We start from the raw sequence: 15,417 nt of genomic DNA on the forward strand, positions 1-15,417 counted from the left end.
AAGAATCCACTGTTGTTCACTCAATGCTGCAGTGCTTCAAATGTTATTTTTTATTTTTCTCATGTTCTCCAAGTATGAAAGAATAAGGTCATTCCAGCAAAGTTTGAGATTTACTTAAGCAAGCATTTTCTTTTACATGGCAAGATGAACTTTATCAAATAGAGTCTGTATACTAGAGCAGTGGCCCCAGGAATAAGCCAAATCCACTTCTACAAGAGCTGAACTTTACAGTCCACGTATTTTTGCCTTGCTTATTCCAGGTAAGTTGGAGATTACTTGGAACTACAAAGGTAATGGAGCAATCTGCTTTTCAATGATACACACAAGTATCTGGGTTTACTTTGCTATTGTTCAAAAAGGGACAGACACCTGAAACAATTACTTCAGTGCTGTCCACACTTCAGCCACTTGTTTAAACCTCATGATTTTTCGTCTTACCTAATATCAACATCAAGCGAACTCATTAACATCATTGACATCGTGAATTTGATGAGCTAGTCATATTTGCTCCAATACACATTAAAATGATGATTGAAATGGAAAACGTCTATCTCTGTGTTACTTATAATCATCTCAAAAAACCACACTGGTACATGTTGGGTGCCACTGGATTAAAATGATGTTCTTCTGACCAAGTGGTTAAGAGTCAAGTTGCACCAAAATGAAATAATTTGGAAGACAAAGGAAACTAAAGAGCCAGTTCTTTCAGTTTGATGCTTTATTGCTCACAATACACATATTGGTACAGACAGTTTCCCACAGCAGAGCACATGATACTGTACTTTCTTAAAGAAGAGTCCTTGTCCCACAAGGACACAGTGATTAATTCCCAAGTGATGAAATGAGTCAGCATACAACTTTCTAAAACTGATAGAAGGAAGCCAACGCATTCAGGAGCACATCAAAAGCAACATGCAAGTCCACGGTGTCGCAAGTAATCTGAAACTAATCACTACTCGCTTTTCAATACAAAGTTAATCTTAAAGCTTAAGTTCATGAAAGGCCTAGGTCCCTGAGCTAGCTCTGATTTCTATGGTTAACATAATTGGATAAATCCAGGGTTGTTAAGGACCCCTGGATAATATACACAGGTATAAATACTTTAAAATATATGGTGATGATACGATATAGAAACAAAGATATACATGTATATGTATATATACACATATTTTCCACTTCGAAAATTAAGACTATAAGAGTACTTTTGGAATTATAATGCTTATAAGACAAATAGTGTACTATATTTTCTATACATAATAAATGAAATATTTAGAAAGTAAATATAGCTGACCTATATGCTTTTTAACTCTATATTCCAGTGTATGGGTGAATATTTCCTCACCAAATATAAGCACAGGTAGGGTCTTGACTTCCTTTACTTTTTCTTTACTTGGAGTTTTATTGGTGGTGGCAAATATGAAAGGACTAGCTGCCTTCCTTAATCTCTCATGAAATGGACGTACTTTGGACCCGTATCCATAATGTCCAAAGCCTTGCTCTAATGTTTATTTGTACCTCCCTGACCTCACTCGTCTTATTTCTCCCACGTGTATTGTCTTTTCTTTATCTAAATCAAACGTATCCTTGAAAGAAGTCCTGTGTTCTCTACAACGTTATCCTTAATGACTCCAGGCACCAAAGATGTCCCTTTTCCTCTGAAGAGTTCAATTGTTTGTAGTCTGAAATCACACAATTTGGCTTCCAATTATGCATTCTGTATTTCTTATGTTTCTGTGTTAATATGTTATCATGAGATTGTAATCTCCTTGAGGGCAGAGGCAATGCATTAGTCTTGAATTATTAAATTAGGATGTGGAAGTGCTACTGAAATTGTCAAGCACTACACATATGTAAGGAATTGTTCTGACCCTCATCTAGTACACTTAATGTAGTGCCTTTCACTGAGCTGGGAGAACTGTTTAGAAAAATAAAAACCAGATAGAACTAGTTATCTTATTGTGTAGAAAGATTTAGAGGCAAATTGGACATTAGCAGAAAATTAAAAAATATATTAGCTTGCAATTCATTGATTTATTCATACATTTACCAGATACTTAGGGACATCATCCAAGTTTAGATAATCTGTGGAATACAAAGATGAAATAGACTTACTGTCAAGGAGTTTTTCATGTAGTTTGTTTATTAAGAATTATGATATTAAAAAAAAAAAGAATTATGATATTAAAGAGCCTTGAAGGTCTACATTGGGGGCTATGACTCAGTGGTTTTCAAGGTATGGTCAGAGGACTCCAGGGATCAAAATTACCTAATAAGAATCTTGGGGCAACGTCAAATAAAGTGCATTTTAAGATAAGCTTCCAGGGCTTCCCTGGTGGCGCAGTGGTTGAGAGTTCACCTGCCGATGCAGGGGATGGGTTCGTGCCCCGGTCCGGGAGAGGCCACAACAGTGAGAGGCCCATGTACCGCAAAAAAAAAAAAAAAAAAAAAAAAGATAAGCTTCCAGATAATTCTTATGTATATTAAAGTGGGAGTGATTTATTATTCTTGGCTAAGGTGTAAACATTTAGCCTCCTTACTGGGGCATTTTGTGCCATTTCAGGAATACAGAAAATGTTCTTAATTGTCTTCTAAACTCAGACCTGTGGTTAAGTTCAATCTTATTCTACCGCCATGTTGTGTTTATTTTTCTGTTCTGGAAAGTCTCCATCTTTATCAATATCAGTTCATAACATTCTTGAGAAAGTTCATTCTCTCTTTCTTACAAGTCAGAGAACGACCATATGCACAAAAATTAAGTCCATTATTCTGTGAGGAATGAAATATTCACTTATGGGTGTTGCTTAGAGGCTCAATAAGTTGCAGGAACTCTAGCCAACTCCGTTGTTTTTAATCCCATCCTTTTAACTTGTATAACATTCAAAATGCTTTTATTTCCATTATTTCAGTTGAGAGCCTGTAGTACGGACTTGACCCAGATGCTCCTCCACGAGGATATACAGGTGATCATTGTGTGGATTTGCTGTTTATTGGCCATAAAACTGTCTTTTGTTCCCTTGCAGGATCCAGATTTGACAGTTCGGACAATGTGCTGTCCCAGCTGAAGTATTTCATCCAGCTTAATTTTTCCAGACGTAATCTCTAAAATATAAACCAATCACCTCATGTGGGATTTGCCATAAATGTACTCGGTGTAGAATAATGTAAACAAGCCTGACAACACTGTCTACAAACATTCTTGGCAATTCTTTTCACAGAGATTACTTGAATATTAAAATCAGAACCATATAGATTTAGTTTATATCAGCGTAGTCCATTTGGTTCTAACCGTCTCAGAAACAAAACTATTCCCCAGTGGGCACTCTTGTAAATGAGCTTTTCTGCTGAGTGACTTGAGATTACAGACTAAACATAAAAACAAAATATTACAGAGCTGTATCTGACCTTTCTCCCCCGTGTGATCAATGAAGTTAAAAATTAATCAATATTTCTAATTATAGTTCATAAAATAGAATCATAATACATGAACGATCTTAATTGCTTCTTTAAAACATTTCTGTTTCTAATTCATGTTCTAAATATTGCCAAAATGTTATATCTTGAGATGATATTATATTGATTTAGTTTTTCCTCATTGCATTGTGAAATCCTTAAGAATGGGGAGAGCCTTTTATTTTCTTAAATTTCTGCAATAGTTTTTCACATATGGAGTATTCTTTTATTGGTTTCTCAGTGCAGCTCTGAAATGCCAGACTTCCACTTATCTGTGAGGGAAAAAACATTGAGCAGCTCAACTCTACACATGACTCCCCACCATGAAAATTGGGAGATAAACAGAAACTTTAGAAGCATCAGTTCTTCCACAATTTGAACATGATTTTATGAAACACACAAGTGTTCAGAGCAACTATATATATACATATATATATATACACACACACACATACATATCACATATATTTGAGAGTACACTTAAGATAGTTCATGTCCAGGTCTAGTCTTGAATAAAGTCACATAAAACTGGCTGCTCTGAGGAAAACCATGTTTGCGGAGGGAGAAGAGTTTGATAGGGGAGGTGGGGAAGGAGAGAAAAATATATTTATTACTACAGAGTGCTGTAAGACTTCTTCATGTGCATCACTCTAAAAACTTATATTCGCTCAGCCAAATCTTGGTTTTGATGGTTATTTGCTGTGGACAACTACAGATAAACAGAAAACACATTGCTAGAGATGTCCATACTCTGCTTTTTCCAAGGAGAACAAGTGACTCCAAATATTTTAAATAAATGTCCTTTTAGCCTGGATGGACTGGTTGTCTGTGGCTGTTCCACCATTCACATCCAGTTCCCTTACTCCATGATCAAATCGTCCAACCCCTTTGTGAGCTGCACTTGGGAGACATAAATAATGTTGCATATATTATTTATAGAATTCATAGAGCCATGGGTAAGCTATTTAAAACCTCCTTTTCCTCCCCAAAGTTAATCTTTTCTCTCTTCTCTCATGTTTATAGATTTAACGTAGTTTGGAATGATGTAACTCTTATTCTTTAAGAGTAAGTCCATAACCATGTGGACTCAGCTTTACTATGACATACTGTCATTATTACTCCAACACATTCTTCTGAAAATGAAACAATTCAAGTATCTATTTAAGACTTAGTTACACTAACCTAAGTTTTATGGCTATAGTTTTCTTTGACTTAACTAGCTGTTTAGCACAAATCAGCCATGTGTTTGGGTATATTGTCAAGGTGTACTGTTCCGTGCATTTGGCCTGTTTAAGAGTGATTACAGAGTTTTCACTTTTCTCATTTCTCTTTAGCGTTTAGAATATTTGTGTTGGAGTGAAGCTCTAGAACTAAACTCATAATACTGATGGAGAAGTCTTAAGAGGAAATTTATGTCTGCTTGTTTTATTCATGATCTGTGCCCTTTACCTAATTACCTCAGGTCCAAGATCTAACCAAAGACACTCAGCAATTAATGAAACTGGAAGTAATAAAATAGCTCAAGGAATTTTATTAAGGGAGGCCTTAATAACATCACTCTGTCAGCAATTTTTAATCTATTTTTCATTTGATGGTTTGTTAACTTTTGATTATTTATGGCAATATTTTATGATTTAGTACAGTGTGATAAAGAATACCTTAAAAAGTTATATTTCTGCTGTGTAAACCCAAATATCTATTGGATATTGCATGGGAACATTTAATTTCATAATGGCATTTGCTTTAGAGTTGAAACGCTATGAACTGTGTTCTTTTGAATTTCCCACGTGGTCTAAAACTAACAGATTATTAGCAAATAACTTTTTAAACATTAAAACAAAAACTGAGCCCATATATTAAATTTCCAAAGGTGGGAAGAGTATATTGTGTTCTGTGTATAACATATAAAACTAATCATAATTTTTTTCAACATCTGATATTACCACTCTGCAAAGAATATTTTTTAAATTATTTAAGCCATCAGGTCACAAGAATTTTAATCAGCATGCTGGCTTATAAAAAGAAAAAAGAAAGACATTTCTTCATTTTCTTTCCCTAATATCTATACAGTTTAGGGAATTAATTCCTGATCCCTGGTCTTATCATAAGAAAATCACAGCTGTAGTGAGACTGTGATGAAGATAATGTTGATTAAGTACCTACCAGCATGCCTGAGACAGAGTAGATGCTCAATGATATCAGTTCTTTTCCATAATGAAAAATATCTAATATATTCCAATCCCCATGGATAAGCAATTTACGCATCCATGTGTATGTACCTGTATGCACCTGCATACGTGCATGTGTGATTTGGGGTTGGGTCACTCTAGTGCTCTATCTATATGATCCCAAAATTAATATTTAATCCAGGATGAAAAGTCAGTTAAAATAGTTTTCTTAGTGTCGTGCATATAGACCTTTAGTGTATTTCCTGTAAGTGTTTGCTTGCATTTGTTTACGGAAACAGTGACAGGATAAGAACGTTTTCATGGAGCAGATGAGGGCAATTTTCACCAAAGCATGTTCGGGACTGAGGTTCTGGGTGGCAGAGTCTCCATGAAGCAGCATTTAAAAACTGAAGTTTGAAAAATAGAGTGATGTATTCTTCGTAAAGAAGGTGTTTATGTGGGTAATTATCATTAGCAATTAGGTTTCAGGGAAAAATCCACAAGATAAGTATATACCCTGGAAAGGGAAAATGCCAGTCTATGGGGCACTTAGAAGTACACAGTACTTTTTGACCCAGTCATTAAAAGTCAGACACAGACCTACTAGAGAACGGACTTGAAGATATGGGGAGGGGGAAGGGTGAGCTGTGACAAAGCGAGAGAGAGATATGGACATATATACACTACCAAACGTAAGGTAGATAGCTAGTGGGAAGCAGCCGCATAGCACAGGGAGATCAGCTCGGTGCTTTGTGACCGCCTGGAGGGGTGGGATAGGGAGGGTAGGAGGGAGATGCAAGAGGGAGGAGATATGGGAACATATGTATATGTATAACTGATTCACTTTGTTATAAAGCAGAAACTAACACACCATGGTAAAGCAATTATACCCCCAATAAAGATGTTAAAAAAAAAAAAGTCAGTTATTACTGAACCGACACCAAGGACGATTTTTACACTTGGCCAAATCTTAGTAGGTGAGTCGATTGAAAGGGATTAAACTAGGACCTGACAGATTCACATTCACAACTCTCTAATAATCACTGGAATAGAAGAGCAGGCCTTAGTCATAACTATAAAGAGATATTAATAATGAGATGAAATTAGTTTTAGCTCTATTGGAAATAAAGCCAACAAAATTTTGCATTGCTTTGATTTAGAATCTGTAAACAAAATGTCACAAGCATTTGGAAAAAAAAAAAAAAGAGAGAGAACCTACAAATGACAAGCAGGCAGGAAGGAAAGACACTTGCAGACATGTTGAAATCCATAGGCTACCATGCTCAGTGGGGAGTCTTCAGCTGGAAGTGTAATAGTCAGCCTTTGGCTGACTTAGAATAGCAAGTAAGCTTTTGAGAATGTTTCAGACTTTTAGCTAGATTCAGCTAGAAGGATTTGCTTGGCATGGCTCAGTAGTTTATAGGATTTTCTTCTCAAATGCTCAAATAGGATTTTCTTCCTTAAAAGTCTCAGAGGAAGAAGTAAAACCTTATTTTGAATACTTGGTCTTGTCTTGGCTACTTTTCAATATTAATTATATGTTAGTATGTATCTTCACAGTTATTCAATCTTGATATTTCTCCTGTCTCACCCATCGTTTAGACGCCTTGCAGAGTACAGAGCTGGATTTATCTAAATATCAAATCTACATGTCTTCTCAGTGAGTAATTTTGGCTATTTTGGGGTTTGGCTATTTACATTAAAGTTGAACGGTGACTCACCGTCTACACTTTGTAAGATATAAAAATCAACTCAGAATTTTATAAGCATTATGACTTTTTTTCCATATGGTGAATATATTTGTCTGAAATCTCATTTTTACTCCTCAAATTTTTTTTCTATTTTCCCCTGTAGTTTCAAATATTCATGAAAATAGCACTGTACTTTATTAAAATGAAATGCTAAATGAAAACATTAAAAATTTTCATGTTGCCAAATTACCACATGTATAAATAATTTGGGAGGGGTGAGAAAATACATTTGATAAAGTTATTTTGAATAAGGTAAACTGATGTCTAGATTTTATCTAAACTTCACAGCCCCAGAAAATAAAGTGTCAAATTAAATGGAAAATTTCCACCATTTGGGTCTTCCACAGATCTGCTCAGTTTTTCTATGATATACATTTTCCTGACATGAGAAGGAAGCTGTGAATCATTCTAACGGGTTAAAGTGTCTTGGGGCAGCAGGTTAGAGCACTGGTGAGGACTTTATCTGCTCTGTCGTCTCATACCAGTATTGGCTGTTTCCTCTCTTGGGTTGATAACTGCACAGATTCTCATTTTCTTTATCATCCATTTCCTTCTACTTCATGAATCAACTTTGGCTAATGGTTATTTCAGAAGCCAAGCAGGTGTCATCAAAAGACACTTTCGTGGCAGACAAGTAAGTGTCAGTGACAGTGATGTCATCAAGCTCTGTGCTGAAATGATCTGACTCCTTGATGACGCTGTAATTGAGGGCCACACTGTAGTTAGCCGGCTTCTCCACCGGCTTCTGCTTACAGTTGCAGAGCTTTCTGAAGGCTGCACGGAATTTCTGGGACATGAGATTGTAAATCACTGGGTTGATGGCACTGTTGAGATAAATGCAAATTCTGCAAAAGAGCAAGAACCAATTTTCTTGGAAAGGGCTGGAGAGAAATGAGTTGACAACCACAAGAGTTCTGTAGGGCATCCATAAAAGGGCAAACAGAATGACAACCACTGCCAGCATCTTGGTGACCTGTGGAGAAACAGAAATGCAGAGCAAACACAAATTAAAACAAAACAGAACCGAAACATGAAAATAAAACGACTCCGCCTCTGCCCTCCTCCAGCATTTCGTTCCCAAGATGTAGTCTGAGACAAGGACTTAAGTGTAGGCAGTTTACAGTATTTGGGAGATGAACCCAGGAAGCAGGATTAAAGGCATAGAAGAGAGTGTGAGAGAGGAGGAAAAGCCAAAATACGGTGTGTTTTTGAGACAACTCCCACTGCGGGCAACTGTGGATCAAGTAATGCGTTTCGGGATCATCTGTCCAGAGACAGGGAAGCTGAGGCATTTATCTACTGGCTGCCATCTCCCCTTTGTTGAGAGGTGCCTTAGGGGCTTTAAATGCACGGTACTTCCAAGTTTCACCTACCTGGAAACTCCTAGGGGCTTTAGACAGAACCTTGAGGCAGAGAAGAGGAGAGACAGTCAGGGGACATTGGATACCTGTAGTGCAGTGTTCTCAGCAAGCAGGAACCATCCACAATAGCCATGAAATCATGGCTGAAACCACAGTCTGTCTCAGAGGATGTGACCCAGGGCACCAAAAGTGTCTGCGGTGAACACTAGGACACCTAGGGTCTAATTCCATCTTTACTCACCTTTCCTTCGACAGCAACACTTTACATATTTTAAAATAAGTTTTTAGTATCTATAGTCTCTTACAGAGTTTGACAAATTTCAGCTTCCTCAGCCCAGACTTTCTAGATGTTCTGAACTTGAAAACTACTGCAAATAGAAGGAACTGATACTTCCTCTTTCATCCTTCCCAACCTCTCAGCTGTTTTCCTAAAGCCCTCTCCACCAGCCTCTATCTTGTTCTGGCATTGAGAGAGATCCTGTTTTTACACAGGGCTTTTAAAAGTTCTTTAGTGTAGAAATAAGGATTCCACAGCTAGATACCCACTCTGTCATTAGTATCTACTATAAATTCAGCTCCTTGTACTTAATCCTGATAATAGAATCCATCTTGCTCTCCTGTGTTAGAATACCTTCCGTTCCCCTCCTAGCACTCCTTCTGATACTGGGGCTCTGTCCTACCCTTAACCATATCTTGTCCACCCCAGGAACTCCCCATGAATCCCACATCGTGGGGGTAATGCTACCCTCTTGCTGTTATTCTATAGTAACTGCCTTCTTCCGTGGCTCATATCATTTGCTGTAAGACTTCTCACTTAGGGACACACAGAGCCTTTATCGTTTTTTGAACCACTACTATCTTTTTTTGAACAACTCCTACAACTTCTTTGCAATGGCACCTATGAGCTATCTATCCACCTACTCTCAAGCTACTGTGTTTGCTCTTCTTCCAGGGCCATTTGATCACTTTCTTGAAGTCCTTCCTACCCTCTAAGGATGTGCCCCACGCCCACCAGCTCTACCTCACTCACCGTTCCCTGCGTGACCACTGTTCATTGTCCTTCTGACTCACCGAATGTAGGATAATTACATTTTATATTTGGCTTACTGGGGTAGGGAAGTTGTTCAGTGGGAAGGTATGATTTTCACATTGGTTCATATAATACCAAGTAAAACATTTCAGAGATTCTTGACTTCTTTCAGAGATAAAGAGGACCTATTCAGACAAGAGGTTAATGGAAGCCTGCTTTTTCAAAGCTGACTTTTAAGATTATGAGTAAATACTTTAATTGATCCTAGGAAACTAAAGGCTTAATTCAGTGATAAATAGTCTGAGCTTTGGAAGGAGCCATAGTAATTATCATCTTCATCGTCACCATCATCACTCACATCCCTGCCTGATTCCACTGCCTCGTACTCCAGGTTCTCTGATATCAGGTCACTGCTTCACACTTACCAACATCCTCTCACTCCTTGCCAAGGACTAAGCATCTTATATTTGAGCCCCTGGTTTGATTTACAATTGGATTGCTAGCATCACATTTGAGTTTTTATAATGGCCCATCATAAAGATATGTAAACATAATCTTATTTAATGCTTTTAATAACTCCGTGTGTAAGCTAGTATTGGTTCCTTTTTGCCTATGAAGAAATTGAGGTTTAGAGGATATATGTGATTTGTCTAAAGACACATGGCTAGTAAGTGACAGCCATGATTCGAGCTAAGTCTGCTTAAGCCAAAGCCCATGCTCTTTCCTTTATACTTTGCTCTCCCTGTGAAAGTCTTTTGCATTTTCATTAATGATATTTCTACCATGTTACTCCCACATGGTTGCCAAAAACATTTAATCTATTCTAAGTATAATTTCAACATACTTATTGCCGCTTAATTTCTGAACTTAAAGGTTGAATTTTATCTGTTTATTTTCCCCTACTATTTTCAGATGAAACACTGAATTCACATATAATATCTACCTACCTCTTTTTAATTAATGTAAGGGGGCAACTTTCATTGTCTCAAAGAAAAGCAATCTGTTTCTAGGTTAGTATCTCTGCCATGCGCTTCCACAGGCCCCCATGCATACATTGGCATCACTCCCCAAACTTTTTATTGCAATGAGTTATATTTGTCCACCTGTCCAATAGATGGTGAGTTTCTTCAGGACATGCGTAAAGTTTATTCATTTCTCTTTCCTCAGGTATTTAATACAGTATGTGACATAAGATAGCCCTCAATTAATGTTGAATAAATTCAGGCATGGAAAGAATTATTTCAAAATATGTAATCACGATCCTTTTCTGTTTTTTTTTTTCATTCAGTGAACATTTATTAAGCACTTGCCATATCCTAGGGACTTTTCTAGATGTTGGGGATTCGAACAGTAAGGCTCTCTCCTCTTTTCATGTTGCTTATATCAATGCATTGTGAAGTCACTGACTTTATACATTAAAAATAAGCAGACTGTGATATATGCCTTGTGATATATATGAGTCCAGGGTTCTGAGGAAGGATTAACTTACTGCACCTGCAGAGAAGGGGAGGCTTCATGAACCTGGTTCCCTTGGAGCTGACCCCTCTTCACTCCATACTCCATCCTGGAGGAGACACCATTCCTCGAGTATTCCTTTTCTGGGTTTTTAATACTCCAACATATTGTTAGAGGATTTTTGCAAACACTTGATTTTTTAATATTAAAAATCCCTTTTAAATAGAGATTGGTTAATTAGTAAAATGAGTCCTTAATATACTTCAGCTTTTTGTTTGAAATATACATTTTTTAAATGTTAAGGAGGTGTTAAAATAAAACAAATGCAGTGATGTTTCTAAGACTGTCCCGGAGGAACATATGTCTCCAGTGGGATAATAGAGAATACATTCAATCTCACTTACAATTATTTTTAGTTAATTCCAAATATCTTTGATTGAGCTTAATCACTTTCTAAAATATTCCCAAGTTTTTGGTGTAGCCATAGCTTGGATTTTAATAGTTCTTAATACAGGAGCAAATACCTAGAAAGGAAATGTCCTAGAGATTGTCTTCCATACCCAATTAATTTCACTGTTGGTTGCTGAAGTTTTATTTCTGTTGTGGTTCCAAATAAGTGACAAAAATGCAAATTTGAAAATATCGTTGGGCCATTGTTTTTAGGCATTGACATTTTTACTGGGGAAGTGCACGGGATACACAATGAGTTGAAAGATTGCTTATTTACAGACGCCTCTGCCCCAGGACCTAAAGGTCTTTGAGAAACAGCATGAAACAATCTTCAGGGGAAAATGATCTTACCATATATATATATATATATATATATAACCATATATTTTTGATTGGGAAGGAATTAATTTACTCATTTACTCTAGGAGATTCATTGGCATTCCTACTGTGTACCAGTCAACATCTTGGCTGTTGAGGATTCGACAGTGACCCAGAGACACATTGCCAATAGCTTCATGTATCTTATAATCTGATACAATGTGACAAATGCTAAGACAGGGGAAAGTTTTGGTTCTATGAGAGCCCCCGATCTGGACTTGAGGTTGAGGATTGGTGAGTGAGGATTCGGTCTCAGTGGTAGTTAAGCCGAAGTCTGAAGATAAGGAGAGGCAGGACAAGTGTTACTGCAGAGACCGGGTGTGTGTGACAGTCTGGAGGCATGAGATAGCGGGGCATAGCATGAAGACCAGAAGTAATTTAGTGTGCAAGTTCTGCAGACCATGGAAAGAAGTGGAGCGATCTCTTTTCTCTAGGAAGCTTGTGGAAATCATAACAAAATCCATCATTTTCTGTGGGGTGCTTGGCATTCCTTCTGCTAGGACAGAAGGGGAGATGCAGCTGCCAAAGGGGATGTAGAGTGTTGAGTCCTAAAAGGGTCAGCTCCGTGCAGCTAAAGAGTCAACGAAGAAGTAGGCAGCCATTTTTGCAGAGTATATTGAGGGCAAGGAAAAGAGGTCATAAAAATCAGTTGATTAAAACATAGTGTTCAGCTGGAGAAACTGCTTACAGGGATGGCTGAGAAGAGCAGGGTGGGAACAGGAGGGTCTAAGGTGGGCAGGCCCCGTCCTTGGCCACCATGGTGAAGGGTTATCTTTTTCGTGAGTATCAGCTGGAAACTTTAGAATCAAGCCCTACTATATATATTTTACTCTTTATGATATTTAATTATGTGGAATAAGTGCCATATAGTTCTCACAAGAGAGTTTAATTCAGTCCTCAAAACATCATTTTGTAATCTATAAAATCTCTAGATAAAGACCCTATTCAAGGATTTCTTTTCTTCCTTTAAAGTTTTCTTTAAAAAAGACATGAACTGGGTAGAAGTCTATCTGACCGTTAAGGTTGAGATTACACTTCCCCGAGTGGACACAAGCTCAGCTTTGCTTACGTGTGCTGTCGGTAAAAAACCAGAGGCGAACTAGTTTCTCTATTCTAGGCTGCTGAGGAACCTCGTTTTACTAACTACTATCTCTAGTACTAGTACTACGACTTTTACTACAAGTTCTAAAACTATTAGCTAACGTTTGTATATAACCTTTAAAAAGATAGTGTTAGATTTATAGAAAAGTTGCAAAGTTAATACAGAGAGTTTCCAAATACCCTACACCAAAGTCTCCCCATCACTAAGACCTTACGCTAGCATGGTGCATTTCTTTGTCACAATTAATGACTATTCTTACACAGAATTAGTTAACTCCATACTTTATTCAGACTTCATTAGTTTTTCTCTAGTGCCCTTTTTCTGTTCCAGGATCCTATCCAGGATACCACATTATAGTTAGTCATTACATCGTCTCAGGTTCCTCTGGGCTGTGACAGTTTCTCTAGCTTTCCTTATGTTTGATGGTCTTGATAGTTTTGAGGAGAACTGGTTAGGCATTTTATAGAATGTCTTTCAACTTGAGTTTGGGTGATGTTTTCCTCATGGTTACAATGAAGTTATGGACTTTTTGGAGGAAGGCCACAGAGGTGAACTGCCGTTTTCAACGCAACATATCAGGGGCGCAGGATATCAACTTGACTTATGACTAATGATGTTAACCTTGTACATTGCTTTATTGAGATATAATTTACATATAATTAAGTTCACCCACTTAAAGTGTTCAATTCAGGTGTTTTTAGTATATCCACAGAGCTGTGCAACCATTACCACAATCTAATTTTAGGACATTTTCATCATCCTGAATAGAAACCCTATACCCATGAGCAGTCACTGTTCACCTTCCCCAGCCCTAGGCAACCACTAATGTACTTTATGTTTCCATAGATTTGCCTATCTGAATATCTCATATAATTGGGATCATGCAGTCTTGTGTGTATGACTAGTGTCTTTCACTTAGTGTAATGTTTTTAACGTTCATCCATGTCGCGGCTTATATCAGTACTTCATTTCTTTTAATTGCTGAATAACATTCCATCCTATGTATATACCACATTTTATTTATCCACTCATTTGGGTGGTTTCCACTTTTTGCCTATAATGATTAATACTGTTATGAACATTGGTGTACAAGTTTTTGTGTGCATGTATGTTTTTATTTTTCTTGGGTCTATAAGTAAGAGTGGAATTGCCAGGTTGCATATTGCTTTTTAAGTTACAAAGTATTCAAGAATATTAAACATTTAATATTTGATGTAATTCTGAAATAATTCTGATAATCATTACAATGATGCCTAGTAAAAAGTACTAACTGATTTTACAGATCAAGACTCGAGAAAGATAAAGAGTAAAAGACAAAACTAAAATAGTTTTGGGACAACCCTCTTAGGCTACTCTTGTAACTTGGAGAACAACTACAAGACAGAATAGCATGAATAAGAGGAAATGAGTAGTTTTGGAGAAAAGCATTATTTATTTATACAAATAAAAACTTTAATTTATCAGGCAAGCCTGTTTAGAGTGGGTTCAAGAGAAGATGGGAAAAGTGGATAGTGATTATAAACATATCTTTTGAGTTTTTCTGGGAAAAGCAGTAGAAAAGCAGAAGGGCTGCCAGAGGGGGATGAAGAGTCTATTTTTCTAAAGATGAGAGACATCACAGCATGTTTGTTTGCTTAGGGAACAATCCCCATAGACAGGGGAAATCCTATGATCCAGGAGAAAGAGAAAGAAGACAATTGGAAGAACTATGTTCTTGAATAGGGAACAGAGTCCAGTGCCTAAGTGGTGTGGTTGGCCTCTTCTCAAGTGTAGACACAAAATTACTTTTTCAATATCTGCTTTTCTTTTCTTTTCTTTTTTTGTTCTTAGCCACACTTGATCTAAGCAATCAAGATAATCTGGGAGAAAATGCCACTTTCTTGTCAATACCCTGAATCCTGAATGGAGTCCTGATAGCAGTTAATTGTTTAATTCCTTGGAATTAACAAAGTACTTTCATTGTCCTTAAACCAACTTCTGTTCATGTCCCAGTGAGATCTGTAGGACAGGTGTTATTATTCCCATCTCACTGATGAATGGAAACAGCTCAGAGAAGCAGAGAAATAAGGTCATACAGCTCACATATAAATAGCAAAGCTAGTTATTAAACTAAGGTCTGTCAACTCTAAGTCTAGTTTTCTTTCTAGATAATTACAAAAATCAACATATATGGTAAGCTGAAGCCTTCAAATTTGCTGTAACATATATGCAATGGAATATTACTCAGTCATGAGAAAGAATGAAATAATGCCATTTGCAGCCACATGGATGG

General features: G+C 37.1%; 1 protein-coding gene across 1 annotated transcript in view; it reads right to left on the minus strand.

The window, feature by feature from the left end:
• Positions 1 to 7,934: 7,934 nt before the first annotated feature.
• The window catches only part of TRHR (thyrotropin releasing hormone receptor), a gene marked incomplete at its 3' end in the record, with an annotated part of 41,379 nt that continues 33,896 nt past the window's right edge, over positions 7,935 to 15,417 (minus strand). The window contains exon 2 of the mRNA XM_082675060.1: positions 7,935 to 8,342. Within this exon, the coding sequence (XP_082531186.1) occupies positions 7,935 to 8,342 (408 nt within the window). The remainder of the gene's footprint in view (positions 8,343 to 15,417) is intronic.

Source organism: Grampus griseus, assembly GCF_964374135.1.
Source record: "Grampus griseus genome assembly, chromosome: 17".
NCBI classification, from domain to species: Eukaryota; Metazoa; Chordata; class Mammalia; order Artiodactyla; family Delphinidae; genus Grampus; species Grampus griseus.